The sequence below is a fragment of the Lissotriton vulgaris genome, chromosome 11, assembly GCF_964263255.1.
Source record: "Lissotriton vulgaris chromosome 11, aLisVul1.2, whole genome shotgun sequence".
NCBI classification, from domain to species: domain Eukaryota; kingdom Metazoa; phylum Chordata; class Amphibia; order Caudata; family Salamandridae; genus Lissotriton; species Lissotriton vulgaris.
In genome coordinates, this window is record NC_141699.1 from 989,375,377 (window position 1) to 989,390,237 (window position 14,861).

The 14,861-nt window shown below is 42.7% G+C and overlaps 1 protein-coding gene across 1 annotated transcript in view; it reads left to right on the top strand.

Annotated features, from left to right (window-relative positions):
* Nucleotides 1-14,861, top strand: part of LOC147683825 (uncharacterized) — a 1,174,400-nt gene that overhangs the window by 958,754 nt on the left and 200,785 nt on the right. Inside the window, exons 6-7 of the mRNA XM_086944225.1 lie at nucleotides 52-97; nucleotides 12,873-12,941. Coding sequence (XP_086800351.1) covers nucleotides 52-97; nucleotides 12,873-12,941 — 115 coding nt within the window. The remainder of the gene's footprint in view (nucleotides 1-51; nucleotides 98-12,872; nucleotides 12,942-14,861) is intronic.

Below are 14,861 nucleotides of genomic sequence, written 5' to 3' on the forward strand. Positions count from 1 at the left end.
AGGCGAAGATGCGAAAAACGACTAATGCATTTCATTTGTGTTTCGTTGCAGGGCCTGCGGAACCGTCTGCGAGGAGATCCTGCGAGCAGAGCGAAGAGTATGTTGTTTTTTTGTGTTTCTGAGCTATTTGTGTGATGTGCTCCTCTGCTAATGACCGCTAAGTATCCCTTGCCTTGCCGAGCAGGAAGCTTATGTCCAGCGAATTAAGTTTTAATGAGAGGAAACCCAGTGATGGTGGCGTTTCCTTGGCACATGGGCCGCTGAAGGTTGTGCACGTTTAGGGCGGCTGGTGGTGGTTGCACTTTCACTGGTGCAGGGTGTGCGTGCCGAGGAAACTCTTGATTGGAAAAGGCGCTTTGTGATACTTCTGCTGTTAGACAGTTCATTTCTTGACCTTTGTCTGTTGCTGGTAATCAGCGATGGACGTCCCTGAGACCCAGTGGGGATGCCAAGGAATTTTCTCTGTCAGCAAGTTCGATCACAGTTTGGGTCCCCGTGATTTGAGTGATGAGCGATGTTGGAACATTAAGGGGTAGATTTTCGAAGTGAAGCTAACAGGAACAAAAGGTTTTGGGGGGAAATTACTTTCCAGCGAAGTTTTGCCCTGGAGAGTACCCTAAAAGTAGCGTAAAGCGCTGCGTTGTGTTACTTAGTGCCAGGGCTATAAGTGGGATGAAAAAAACTGGGGGTCTCTTAAAAGGAGTGTGGCCGATGTAATTAAGGGCGTGGCTTAAAACACGTGAGCGTAAAATCTGTGCTCAGCATAGTGTGTCGACCAGCTGGTATTTTGCTGCTTCTGTCATTGCATTCAGATATATAATACAACAAGTAACATTACGCCTACAACAAGCCCAGATTATTGGCTTTGTCAATGGTTGTTAGTTGCGTAAGCAACAACTATGACTTAGTTGAATATAATATGAAAATCCTTCAGTTCTGAAATGATGAGACTGTGCAAGAACTTTAACGAGTCTCTTCGAAGTTACCCCAAAGGCAGCGAAGGGTGGTACTGCTGCAGTTAAGATATTTTTTCACCTTGCAGTTGGGGCAAAAAGGGAGGCCCCGATAGGGACTTGTCTCGGCCGCTGCTTTTTACAACTGCCAGTACTCAGCACCGGCGGGACCCGGCCAACTTAAAGCCTAGCTTAGCGCCAAGGAGGTGTTACAGGGGGGTCCATGGGCGTTCCCATGCAGCCACCCATGCCTTTTGATGCAAAACCCTATCCACAAAGAATTGTTCTCAGGGTTTAGTGCCAAAAGTTAATGACACTTCAAAGAAGGCGTTTACAGGAGAAATGTTTTTATTTCTCCCTTTTTTCCCGACTTTGCCTGCATGGTGCACTGTGCAGCACACATACAAAGTGGGAAAAGCTTTTAACCTTTTCCATGCTCATGACGAGCTGAGCTCATCATGAGGCGCGGTGCTCCGGTGCTCATGACGAGCTCAGCTCGTCATGGGCCGTGGAACGCTCAGGTGCGGGGAGAATTCCCCTGCTGTGCTGAGCGTTCCACGGGAGCCAATGCACCTGTGACGAGCTGAGCTCGTCATGAGCAGAGGAACACTGTAGCTCATGACAAGCTCAGCTCGTCATGAGCATGGGAGCGCTGTGCGCGCCCCCCTTCCCCCCCAGCACAGCGGGGGAATTACCCCCGCAGCGAAGGGGTTAAACTTGTCTAGGCGTGATATTTTATACAAGTGTCCTTCCTGTACAAAACCAATGCTAGACTCACGCATACACCCTAGTGCTATGGCGCTAAGGTGTGTGCGTGGCACTCGGCAGCTGGCAGCAGCGCTAAGGAGAGGGAAGGAGAGCATCATATCTCAGTAGATATGGCGCTCTCCTCCTCTCTCCCTGTCACGCAACGCAGCGCAGCCTCTTTGGGTGCTGCGTTGTGTGGCGTGTATTTTTTTTAAATCTGGCCCCAAAAGTGCAACCTTAAGATAGGTTTCTACCACAGTTTGGGCTAACCGGTGATTTAAATAGTTGTACCATATTGTACCACCTTAGACAGCGCTAAAGCTGTATTTCTTATTGGAACATAAAAGGAATGATGTGTTTTTGGCCTGAGAAGAAGCAGGAGGGATGTACTTTCATCTCAAAAGAGAACAGATCACATCACATTCCATAAGCAAAATGTTTTTCTAATTTTATACATTTTAGAAGTTGATAGTGCTTTGGGTGACAAAAATCCACAATACTACACTTAAGGTTACTTAAAAGATAAAAAAGTCTCTTAGATCAAGTTGTTGGTAAATGCGACAAAGTTCTCAACAAAGTACCTGGATGCATGACGCAAAGTGAACAAAAGGCTCGCAAAAGGGGAGATGCGTCGGTTCTGTGACCCAGGGGAACTGTTGCGTCCTTCCTCAATGCTTGCGCGGAGCAGGGGACTCGTTATGAGCCTTACAGGTGCGGAGGTGATGCGTAGATTCTCGGTCTGCGGGCCCGTTGCTGTGCGCAAGATGGTGCCTTAATGCGATGCAATGATTTGGGTGCGATGCGAGAAGATGGCGCCCTTGATGCGGAGATGCGATGACGATGCGATGACACCCTGGCAGGCTTGCAACTACCCTGTGACTCGCTTCTCTGGTGATGCGATGGCGACTCTCTCGATGACGTCACGCATCTCCGGTGATGCGACAGCAGGCAGCTTCGATTAACACACCTTTCCAGGGAGATGTGGCGAAGGCTCGCTTCTCCGGCGTTGCGACGATTTCAGCTGTGACGGCAACACGCTTCTTCTCGATGCGTCGCGCTTCCAGCTCCGAGCGGCATGCAAGTGACTGGAGTCAGAATTCCCAGCAAGGAAATTCAGGAGGGAGATGGAGGTGAAGTCTTTTGTCCCTAAGACTTCAGCAGGAGGCAAGCACAGTTCAAGCCCTTGGAGAATATTCTGTAGATGAAAGTCCTTACAAAGTTCCTTCTCCTTTCCCTTGGCAATGAAGCAACCACTGCAGGCCAACCCAGCAAACAGCACACTGGCAGAGGGGCAGTACAACTCCTGCAGCTTCCTTGGTTCTCCTTGGCAGAAAGGTTTCTTGTTCCAAAAGTGATCTAATTTCTTGGGATCAGGGTTATTATTGTTATTATCATTGTTGTTCTTATTTATACCATATGTTGTTAAGCGCTCTAGAAAACTGTTTATAAATAAATAAATAAATAAATACCCCCAAATCCTTTGTTCTCTGAAGGCAGAGAGGCCTCTGCCTAGTTCAAAACCAGTTCCTGAGCACTTTGTTTACATGACTCTATTCTTCCTTTCACTGTGCAGGGCAGAGACATCAGCCGCCCCACAGGAGGAGGAGCCAGCACAGGGGAGGGAAGATACAGCTCAGGAGCACAATGTTGACATGATTCCACCTCTCCTTTCACAGTACAGTCCAGAGACCTCAGACAATCCACAGGGGGTGGAGCCAGCATTGTAGAGGGAAGGCCCAGCCCTATTCAGGTCCCAGGTGTAACCCCTCCCTCGAATCTAGATGCAGATCTCTCTATTCACAACTGGGCTGCCCCACTTGTCTCCTGGAATTCCCCAGCCCTGTCACACACAAACCCAGACAAGGAAGACACAACCCACCCAGCAGAGGCAGGCTCAAATGGTTAGGCAAGCAAATACCAGCTTTCTAAAAGTGGTATTTGCAAACACAGAATATTAAAATAAACTTTACTAAAAGATGTACTTTATTATTCTGAGTTCAGGCATACTTAATTCGAATTTCTACCATTAAAAAATAAATAAATAAAAGTTTACCTGAACACCGCCCGCCGCATCGCGCTCCTTCAGGCTTCATCTTCTGGGCACAGGCTCCCAGACTGCACTGTGACCAATCATGATGCTGCATGAAAGCATAGAAGGGATTGGCCCGAGCACTGGTAACTTGCGCTCCCAGGCAAGTTGGGCATGAGGTGTTTGGCCGGCAGTTGGGCATGAGGTGTCTGGCCGGCCAGAGACAGCCAGCCAAACCCTCATGCTCAGTGAAGGGAGTGCCCACAACTCCCCCACCAGCAGTGTCATCCTCTGGGCCTGCCCCCAAGACTCGTCAGAGTCCTGGAGCAGGTCCAGGGGATTGAAATAAAACAACAATAAACCTGTTTTAAAACCTGTTTTATTTGCTGGTGGTGGTGGGGAATGGCGTTCCTCCGCTCTAAAGTATCTGCCGCCGCTGGCAGTGCTGCTCTGCGAGAGGCAAAATCAGAGAGCTGTGCAAGCTTCAAAATTCAGGAATGAGTTTGCTCTTCTCATTTTTTCATTTTGTTTCACTTTTTTTTATTATTAACCTACTGTTGCTGGTAGAAAAAAGAGCTGTTTGCAGAGACAGTGTTTTGACCATGACCATTGTATTAATAGCTCTATCATCTGTGTCTGGCTCATTTTAGTATCCTCATTTTTTAAGCAGATCTCAGTGTGTTACACTCTTCTTTGATTTGCACTGCATGGAAGCAATTGCTGTCAAGAAAAATCACACTACCTTAGTGCTTAATTTGTAAAACAATAAGTGCCAGGGCTCTTGTCAGGAGGCCACTGCAGCTGGCCCCGCATGTTGCCCCTGCTATGCTGTCAATGATTGTAACAACACAACTACTTGCCATCACATTCCTACAATTGTGACAATTCAGCTATTCCAGACCCCAAAGCTATAAGAATGGCTTAGGCAGCAGGTAATAGTAATGTTTTATGTATATTGAATTTACAATTAACCTTTGATGTGGCCATCTCTAAATTAGCCAGACCACCCTACCTTGTGGCAGACTGACACAAGCGCTTGTATTGACAATTAAATGCCAGTGCCAAGCACCAGAAACCACAGGCTCAAATTAGGCACTATAAATAATAAAAATACCTTGTGAAGGGTTGTCATTATAGTTGCCAAAGGATAAAATCGTTTAATTTTTATGAAAGCAGGAATACTAAAATAGGATATCATAAGCACCAAATATATGTTTAGCACAGTAAATAAATTCAAATTGGTATGTGTAATGTATTCTTTAGTTTTTATCTTCTGAAATGTCAAGGTATGTTTAGTTTCTAAAAATCATGAATTCAAATACAAGTAAATGTTTGTACTAGCTTGATTCCAGTTTTGGCCCTGTGCTTTTATTTAACAAGTCAGTGTATTGCAGGAGTTCTACTATGCATCTGCTTCAATTAACCAATGAATTTGGTAACAAAGTGCTAGATAGGATAGACCATGTTTGATGTAGATGGCACCATCTCGCACATCTAACTAAGGGTCTCTATGTTTATTTTAAAGAGATGAAAGCACAGAATTAGAATGACAAATACGTACACATGATTATAGCAAAGAGGTCAGTGATGGAATGGGATTACATGGAATACCGTATTGTTTTAAAAGGTAATCCTTCCAAGAGGTCACTGATTATTTATTTATTTATTTTGTGCGATTTTTAGAGCGCGCAAATACCCAGAGGGTGTCTGGCGCTATCGTAATAGAACTCTCATTTGTGGAGGAAGTGATTTATGCTGAGAACTATTTATGGGCATGAGGAATTAATTATTCTATAAATAAGGTTTTCCTTAATACACTGAAAGAAAAGTTGTGCACGCATTCAAAATACCAACATCTTCAGACACATATCTAGAAGGAAGAACTATTCCCACCCTTCGAGGGTCCCTCTATTAGATCGGTCCAATGAGTTTCTTTGCGAACTCTGAGGCCCCACCGCATTTTGCAGTGGGAAGGGCATCATTTTCTGTTATGCCACTGATTGGTGTTACTTGACAATGTGGACTTTAAGTTATTCCTTAAAATTGTAGACAACCATCAGCAGCTTTGAACTCAGTATGACTACTATGAACTAAAATCATCTTTAGTTCCCATGAAGGAACCAGCCAGCAACAAAAAGCAAAACTTACTATTATATTCATGGAATTATAGAGACAGAATTAAGGAGTTTCTCTATAAGTTTGAAAGATGATGTACCCAAGGTCTTTTAAGACAATCTTGGCATTATCTTTAAAAGTGGGTGCTTTTGGGAGTATCAAGGAGTTTCTCTATAAGTTTGAAAGATGATGTACCCAAGGTCTTTTAAGACAATCTTGGCATTATCTTTAAAAGTGGGTGCTTTTGGGAGTATCAAGGAGTTTCTCTATAAGTTTGAAAGATGATGTACCCAAGGTCTTTTAAGACAATCTTGGCATTATCTTTAAAAGTGGGTGCTTTTGGGAGTATCAAGGAGTTTCTCTATAAGTTTGAAAGACGATGTACCCAAGGTCCTTTAAGACAATCTTGGCATTATCTTTAAAAGTGGGTGCTTTTGGGAGTGGTCTTTGTATCTTCAATATGGACTATGGGTGACCGTGGTGCTGGTTTTATACTTAGTGCTCCCCCCCAAAAAGGCTACGTTAGGAACAGTAAAGCCCTCTCTTCTGAGCCTCTGCTCTCTAAAACAAGGGCATGTGCTGTTGTTTGTACAGTGCAACACAAACCATACTCTGTATGATACAAGTTTTGTATCGCCAAAAATTGTATTTTCTTTGTGAGGATGCAACTAGCGCAAATTGGGTCCCTTTGCCCATTTTTTTTCTAATAGTCAATGGCCCTCTAAAACAAGGGAAGATATGTTGTGCAATACAACACTTTTATTTTTGCACTCTGCGGCCAAAAGATAATGGGGCAAATGTATGATACCTTTGAGCCCATGCAGAGTCACACAAAGTGATGCAAACCAGTGCAAAGTCCTGTGAAAGTATTTTCTTTCCAGGGCAAAATGACTTTTGTTCTGGAAAGTTATCCTACCCAAAATGCTCATTGTGCTTTGCATTGCCTTGGACTACTTTGCATTAAGGGGGCATCCCATGGGAGGCACCTGGGCGTTCATATGCTACCACCCATGTATTTTGATGCAAATCGCAGTGTACTAAAAGTGATAGACATCGCTTTGTGTGAGAAAATGATGTCTCCTTCAAACAGGCATCAACAGTGAGAAATGTTTTAATTTCTCCCAGCTCTTCAAACATTGAACATTGCCTTGGGCTGCACTGTAAGCACTAACTTGTTGTGTGAAACATTTTAAAATTAGTCTAAGCATAGTATTTTGTACTGCAAGGTCGGACTTTCAGTACAAAGCCTATGCTAGACAGCACACACACACCTTCGCACTGTTGTCCAAAGTTGTATGTGTGATGCTAGGCAGCCTGTTTGTACACAAGCATTGGGGAAGAGAACAGCAGCAACATATCTTAGTATAACTATGTTGTGTGATGCTCTGTCCTCTTAGCTCAAAGCAGAACTGCACTGCATTGCACACAAAAATTATAAATCTTTCCCACTGTGTCACTTTGTGTGTTACCTTCTATTTAGACACACTGTAATCTTGGGAAACCTAGTTGTGTGACACCACTACTTGAACTTTGATTGGGATACATTTTCCAGCACCAGGTAATCCCAGGTGAGGGAACAGCAGGTCCGCATTCACCAGTCCGGCTCTGCACCACAGTCGGAGGCTGTGGGAATGTGCCCCACAGCCCCCAAGCAATGCCTGTGATTTCACAGAGGGAGCATGGGCTGCTCCCATTTCATCTTCCTACCTCGAGTGAAATCACACCCGACCACTGTGCACTGTTGCAAAACTATTTTAGTTTTATTCTTCAATTCTTATTCAACTTTCTGTTTTCAAAATCAATTATAGTTTATACACCTTTTTCAACAATTCAATACATTGAAATCATCATTCTAGGTTATTTCAACTGTTTACACATCTGACAGCAGAATTAATGTTGTGAGCAGATTAACTATAAGCAAACATAACAGATTATCCAATACATTTTTCAATTGAATGCCCGATGCATTTCGAGCCGAACATGGCTCTTCTTCCAGGGCCTGAAATCTAAACAAATGAGACATATATTTTAAAAAACAGTCCGGCAGATGGAGGGCTAAAAAGTTTACATTAAATGTGTGTAGGTGCTCAAACTTAAGAGTTGTGCGTTTAGAAATGGTGACAGAACCTCCACCTCTTCCCACGTGGTTAATGTGACAATGGCGCTTACCCTCCACGTAACGTTGCTCAGAGGTTGTTCTAAAATGTCGGAAAAATGAACATAAAAGACCAACATCACACTGATGCAAAAACAAACCGGAATATACTCAAACTACTGGTGCTTCGAGGAAGCTGAACTCACCCTCGGTGAACAATGCTGGTTTGGTCGTTAGCCTGACAGCAGCTGTCGACTCTACAAAAAAGGTCAAGAACATAAACTGAGTAAACCTATTCCTGCGCAATGCCTGTCTACAAACCGCTGAACTAGAAACGTACCTTGAATGCTCCGCCAACTCACTTCTCTTCCGTATTAACTCACAATGTAATTACCAAGCGTTTGTGTGCACGAACGTGACTGTCGTCTTTACGTATCGTGAACTCAATCTTTGCCAATCAGAGTCTCGCTTTCCATTCATTTCGGTGGTCAACAACTAGAACGTGTAATGCACATCGAACATGGCTATACTTCCTCACTCCTCCTGGGTCACGTGATCAGATTTAGTGAATTGAGCAAATCAACGACTCGCTATGTTTCTTTCCAATGATCAACGGCTAAAACGATGTTAGCTTGACGAACCTAGCCTTACATTCCCAATCACAACTAATCGAGGACTAAACGGCGCATAATAACTCTATAGTAGACGGGGAAAAGCAAAACGAACTTGATAAAACTTTTGTTCAACATTGTGGTGTGTCACAGTGATGTTAGTAAAAAATAAAATTAAAAAATGTTTGCGGAAAATACCAGAAGTACATTCATTTTCACATGGTGCACAGGTCAATAAATCTTTCAAAAGAAACATGAAAAATCAATTTTTTCATTTAACCCCTTCGAATCCTGTGTTCCTAATCTTTTAATCCAATAGATTTCTCCCTGTAGGAGAGATCTGGTCAAATCAGTACCTTCAAAGTGTTAGACTTGTTCTAAGACTGAAAACTGTAGTTGGGCTATGCTATGCTTGGCCTCCAACCATTTACCATTTACCTCTACAACCTTTCGTTCAACAGTGGCCTTCATATGTCAAAGACACTACTGATTTTTTATTGAAACTTCAAGCCATCACAATAAACAGCAGGATGTTACTTTGCACCATAGCTGTAAAATCATTGTATACATCCATCCCTCATCAAGGCGGCTTGGAGGCTGTTGAATGGGCCTTGCTTAGTCAACCTTCAATCAGAGCTGATAAAGTGTTTATTTTGGAAATTCTTCACTACTGTTTGTACCACAGTTACTTTCAATGGGATGAACGTTTCTTTTTACAACAAGGAACTTCCATGGGATTTGCAGGGGTTCCTGCATACGCCAATACGTTCATGGCTAAATTTGAATCAGATTACATATACACAGATCAAGATTGGATAAATCATGCAGTAATTTACTGCAGATTTATAGATGATATTTTCGTAATTTGGAATTCAGAGAGAAGCCTATTGGAAAATAAATTGGCCCTACTCAACCAGCACAATGAACATATCCAGTTTACTTTCACCATAAGTGACGAAAGGATTTCATTTCTAGATGTGGCAATCTGCCTAGAAAATTCAGAGATACACACAGAAGTTTTTCGAAAAGATACTGATGTAAATAATGCATTGCTGTTTCAAAGTTTCCACCCCCAAAACTTGAAAAACAATTTACCTCTCTCACAATTCATGAGAATTAAAAGAATCTGTTCAAAAGGCTCAGACCTTGAAAAACATTTGGACATACAACAGAGAAAATATGAGGAAAGAGGATATCCGGAAGAAATTTTGGTCAAGACAAGAGAACGGATAAAAGCATGTGATAGAGTCAACCTGTTGCAACAGAGACCCAAGCAAAGTATACAAAGACATGTTTTTGTATCTAAATTTTCCACAAGTTCTCAAAAGATTAAAAACATAGTGAACAAACACTGGGCACTTTTGCAAAATGAAGGAGAGTTCAATGGAATCTATGACCAAAAGCCAATTTTTGCCTACACAAGGTCTAAAAAACTGAAAGAATAATTAAAAACAAAATTGAAACAGAAACAGACTTCCTCCTACAAAGGGATGAAAAGATGTGGAAACTGAGTACATTGCAACAATGTCATAGTAGGAACATCCTTACAACATCCACAAACAGGAAAAACTATACCATTGTTTCATAACACAGACTGCAATTCTAATACTCTGGTTTACTACATCAAGTGCCCATGAGGGAAACTTTATGTTGGTAAAACAGAAGGCAAATTAAAAGTAAGAATCACCGAACATAAAAGCACCATTAGGAATCAGTCCACCAAGAGTCCTCTAGCAGTGCACTGGTTGGAGGCCAAGCATAGCATAGCCCAACTACAGTTTTCAGTCTTAGAACAAGTCCAACACTTTGAAGGTACTGATTTGACCAGATCTCTCCTACAGAGAGAAATCTATTGGATTAAAAGATTAGGAACACAGGATCCAAAGGGGTTAAATGAAAAAAATGATTTTTCATGTTTCTTGTGAAAGATTTATTGGCCTGTGCACCATGTGAAAATGAATGTACTTCTGGTATTTTCCTCAAAAAAAATGTAATGTAATTTTTTACTAACATCACTGTGACACACCACAATGTTGCACGAAAGTTTTATCACGTTCGTTTTGCTTTTGCGCCGTCTACTATAGAGTTATTACGCGCCGTTCAGTCGTCGATTAGTTGTGATTGGGAATGTAAGGCTAGGTTCGTCAAGCTAACATTGTTTTAGCCGTTGATCATTGGAAAGAAACAAAACATAGCGAGTCGTTGATTTGCTCAATTCACTAAATCTGATCACGTGACCCAGGAGGAGTGAGGAAGTATAGCCATGTTCGATGTGCATTACACGTTCTAGTTGTTGACCACCAAAATGAATGGAAAGCGAGACTCTGATTGGCAAAGATTGAGTTCACGATACGTAAAGACGACAGTCACGTTCGTGCACACAAACGCTTGGTAATTACATCGTGAGTTGATACGGCAGAGAAGTGAGTTGGTGGAGCATTCAAGGTACGTGTCTAGTTCAGCGGTTTGTAGACAGGCATTTCGCAGGAATAGGTTTACTCAGTTTATGTTCTTGACGTTTTTTGTAGAGTCGACAGCTGCTGTCAGGCTAACGACCAGACCAGCATTTTTCACCGAGGATGAGTTTCGCTTCCTCGAAGCACCAGTAGTTTGAGTATATTCCGGTTCGTTTTTGCATCAGTGTGATGTTGGTCTTTTATGTTAATTTTTCCTGCATTTTAGAACAACCTCTGAGCAACGTTACGAGGAGGGTAAGCGCCATTGTCACATTAACCACGTGGGAAGAGGTGGAGGTTCTGTCACAATTTCTAAACGCACAACTCTTAAGTTTGAGCACCTACACACATTTAATGTAAACTTTTTGCCCCCCCATCTGCCGGACTGTTTTTTAAAATATATGTCTCATTTGTTTAGATTTCAGGCCCCAGAAGAAGAGCCATGTTCGGCTCGAAATGCATCGGGCATTCAATTGAAAAATGTATTGGATAATCTGTTATGTTTGCTTATAGTTAATCTGCTCACAACATTAATTCTGCTGTCAGATGTGTAAACAGTTGAAATAACCTAGAATGATGATTTCAATGTATTGAATTGTTGAAAAATGTGTATAAACTATAATTGATTTTGAAAACAGAACGTTGAATAAGAATTGAAGAATAAAGCTAAAATAGTTTTGCAACAGTGCACAGTGGTCGGGTGTGATTTCACTCGAGGTAGGAAGGTTCAGTTGCAGGCACGTGAGGACAAACGAGCTACCACTATTGCACGCATATGAATATTTTCGATAAGTGGAAAAAACTAAACATTTAAAATGCTTTAAATTTAAGGTGTGCTTCTCCCCCATATTCATTTCTGCTCCCATTCCATGCCATAGCCATCCCTTGGCCCAAGCGTCCTCGTCACACAAGATTTACAGGCCCATAACCTGTATCGAATACCAGCTGAAATTGAAAATTCCTGCTCCTAAATCCAACAACTTGTAATAATTTCCAATAAGGATGTAGTGAATGCACACCAGTGCTTAAATTGAGCCGGTGATTTCCGGTGCTCAGGACCAGCACTTAATTCTGAACACCCACACTAGTGACAGTCTACCACATGGTGGTGCTTTTCGTCTAATTCTGAGATGAGCATAACAATAATTCATCATACATTAAAAATGACAATTCAGATTGTTCCATGTCATTCTTATAGCTTTGGGTGGCTTGGAACAGTCTAAATTGTCACACTTGTAGGAGTGCGATGGTTAGTAGTTACGTTGGTACTGCTGTTGGCAGCGCCGTCAGGTACAATGGATTGTGCACGTTGCAGTGGCTGCCTGAGAAGGGCCCGGCACTTCCTTCCTTTTTTTATTATTATTGTTTTTTTACAAATTAAGTACTAAATAGATCTAAAAGTTTCTGGCCTTAGCAAGGGAGGGAGTTGTAGTATTTTGAGAAATTAAGCAATTCTTGATCGATATCTTACAAGAATGCATGATGTATTTCAAAGCTAGTCTGTATGCGGTGACGTTTCTCACCAATGCCTAAGAATGTCCTTTATTTGGGATTGATCCTGTAATTGGAAAACGTGTTTCAAGCTGTAAGATTATCTTTTCATTTGACACAATATGGAACTATTTTGTTGTACGATCGAAAACCAAGCAAGACAGCTTCAGCTGATAGCCTTTAAAAGAGCTCCTCTTTTTAAGAGGAGATAAACCCGTTTTAAGTGTATTTCCCTGCTTTCTGATGGAGGCCCTAGGGGTCTATTTCACACAAAAAAAGCACTTTTTGATTGTTCACAAATTCTTTAGATGAATATGCAGCTGTCATTGAGCATAGATTCTAAATCTGCTTTTATCTTTCATTCCCTCTCCCCAGGCTGCAACAACTGTCTGCCTCCCTAGGAGAAACGGTGCATTCATTCCTGGTCGGTGCCAGATACAACAGGTGAGCGGCAGAGTGAATAATCTTGTCTTCATTTAATGCACATCGCCTATCACACAGCCACGCAAAGCAGACACAAACGCCATTTAAAACACACTGAGTTCTGTGCTATTCGTGGTGTGTTTTCATAAGCTGCATTCTGTCATAAAACGTCAGGTTTCGGCACATTTTTGACATGCTACAATACAAATCATAAAGAGTCAGGCTGAACAGAGTGTACGGAAGCAGTGCAATTCAATGTGACACAAAGAGATGCCACTTACCTAATCTCTTAGGGGCAGACTTACATCTATTGAGATGCGTCAGTTTACCTGCACCACCATGCGAAACACCTGCACCACCATGGATGCGCCGTACGTACAATACGGCGCACCATGGCGCAAGAATTGACAGATGCTCCAGAAAAGCTGATGCATCTGTTGGCATAAATTTCACATATTGCAAGAGTCGTGTCGCAAGCACGACGCAACTCCAGCAATGCATGGGGAGGTCTGTTCCCATTACACTGATTATTATTATTATTACACCTGGTCCATGCAGACGTAGGATTTTGACGTAGTGGCGTCCTAGAAGTGGGCAGTGAAATCTTGTAGATTTCACTGCATCGTTTCTACGAGGCTTTCCTGTGTGGGAACGTCCACCCTGCATACATTATACCTGATGCAAGTATAATGTGACACAGGGCTTTACAAGGTGACACATCTCCCTTGATGCGTCACGTTGTAAATGGGCCGCAATGTTGTGCATTCTTTAAGCCGCCGCTTTGTCACAAAAAGTGGCGCAACAGCGGCATAAACGTGATGCAAGGGGCTTGTAAATCTTCCCCTTAATATTCATGAGGTGGAAGACACCCTTTGGCATTACTATGGAAGAAAGACTAGTGGCTATAAATTACTACTTCATTGGGAATACCTCTATGCCAGGAAACCATTTTGGTGGTATTGCAGCTGTGCATCATGACTTGTGGTATGGGATTAACAGCGATGTTAAATACTGCAATTAATAATTAAGGCATGCAAGGGACATGCTGCCAGCTTTCCTGTAAGGAGTATAAGTGTGCCACTTGCACTAAGGCCCTCATTACAACTTAGGCAGGGTGGTATGTCCTGGTTGGATACCCCTCTGTCTGATGACAACTAGCCCAGTGTTCTTGCACCCGGTTTTCCTGGGTGCGGGAACACCAGACCAATTTAACCAGCTGGTAATTCCAGTATGCAATGAGGCATGAGGTTCTGGCTAAAACAGGAGCGACAGCCTCTGTCCCCAACCCTGCTCGGGCATTGTTTTCTAGGCCATTGGCGATCACGTGATGCTCTCCACTTGACAGGGCCACTTTCCCCTTCCTTCTCCAGCACTCCCAACCCCCCCCATCCCTGTCGAGCACCAGACTCCCATTTCACATTTACCACCTTCACAGAGTGTGTTATGAATTAGATCATTAATACCCCTGGAAAACAGCGCAGAATCCCACCCAGTAAAATCTGGTCCGAATCATTATTCCCGATGGATTTAATTGATTTAAAGAACACGTTACTTGCCTTCAGTAACGCATTTTCTGGTACAGACAATATCTAGCATCAGATGCCTTGCCTTTGAATTTCCCAGGCATCAGACTAGATCCAGAAACTTTTGCTTGAGCAGTAGCCCTTCATGCTGTTGGGTGGCTCAGTTTGGCTCCACGTGGCATGGTCAGCGTCGTTGGCACTAGAAGTGACGTCACAGTCACGTATGTAGGCTCCATGCAAGTGCGTGGACGTCAGTTACTTTTCATGACTTTCCACCCCAGAAGCGCAGAGCTATGAAGAAAACTGTCGAGTGTGTGTCCAAACTAGGGCCCTGAAAAGAGAACAACCCAAACACTCTGTAGCTTTCAGTGTTCGGTAATTCTTTGTTCTGCAGAACAAAGGATTATCGAACATTGAA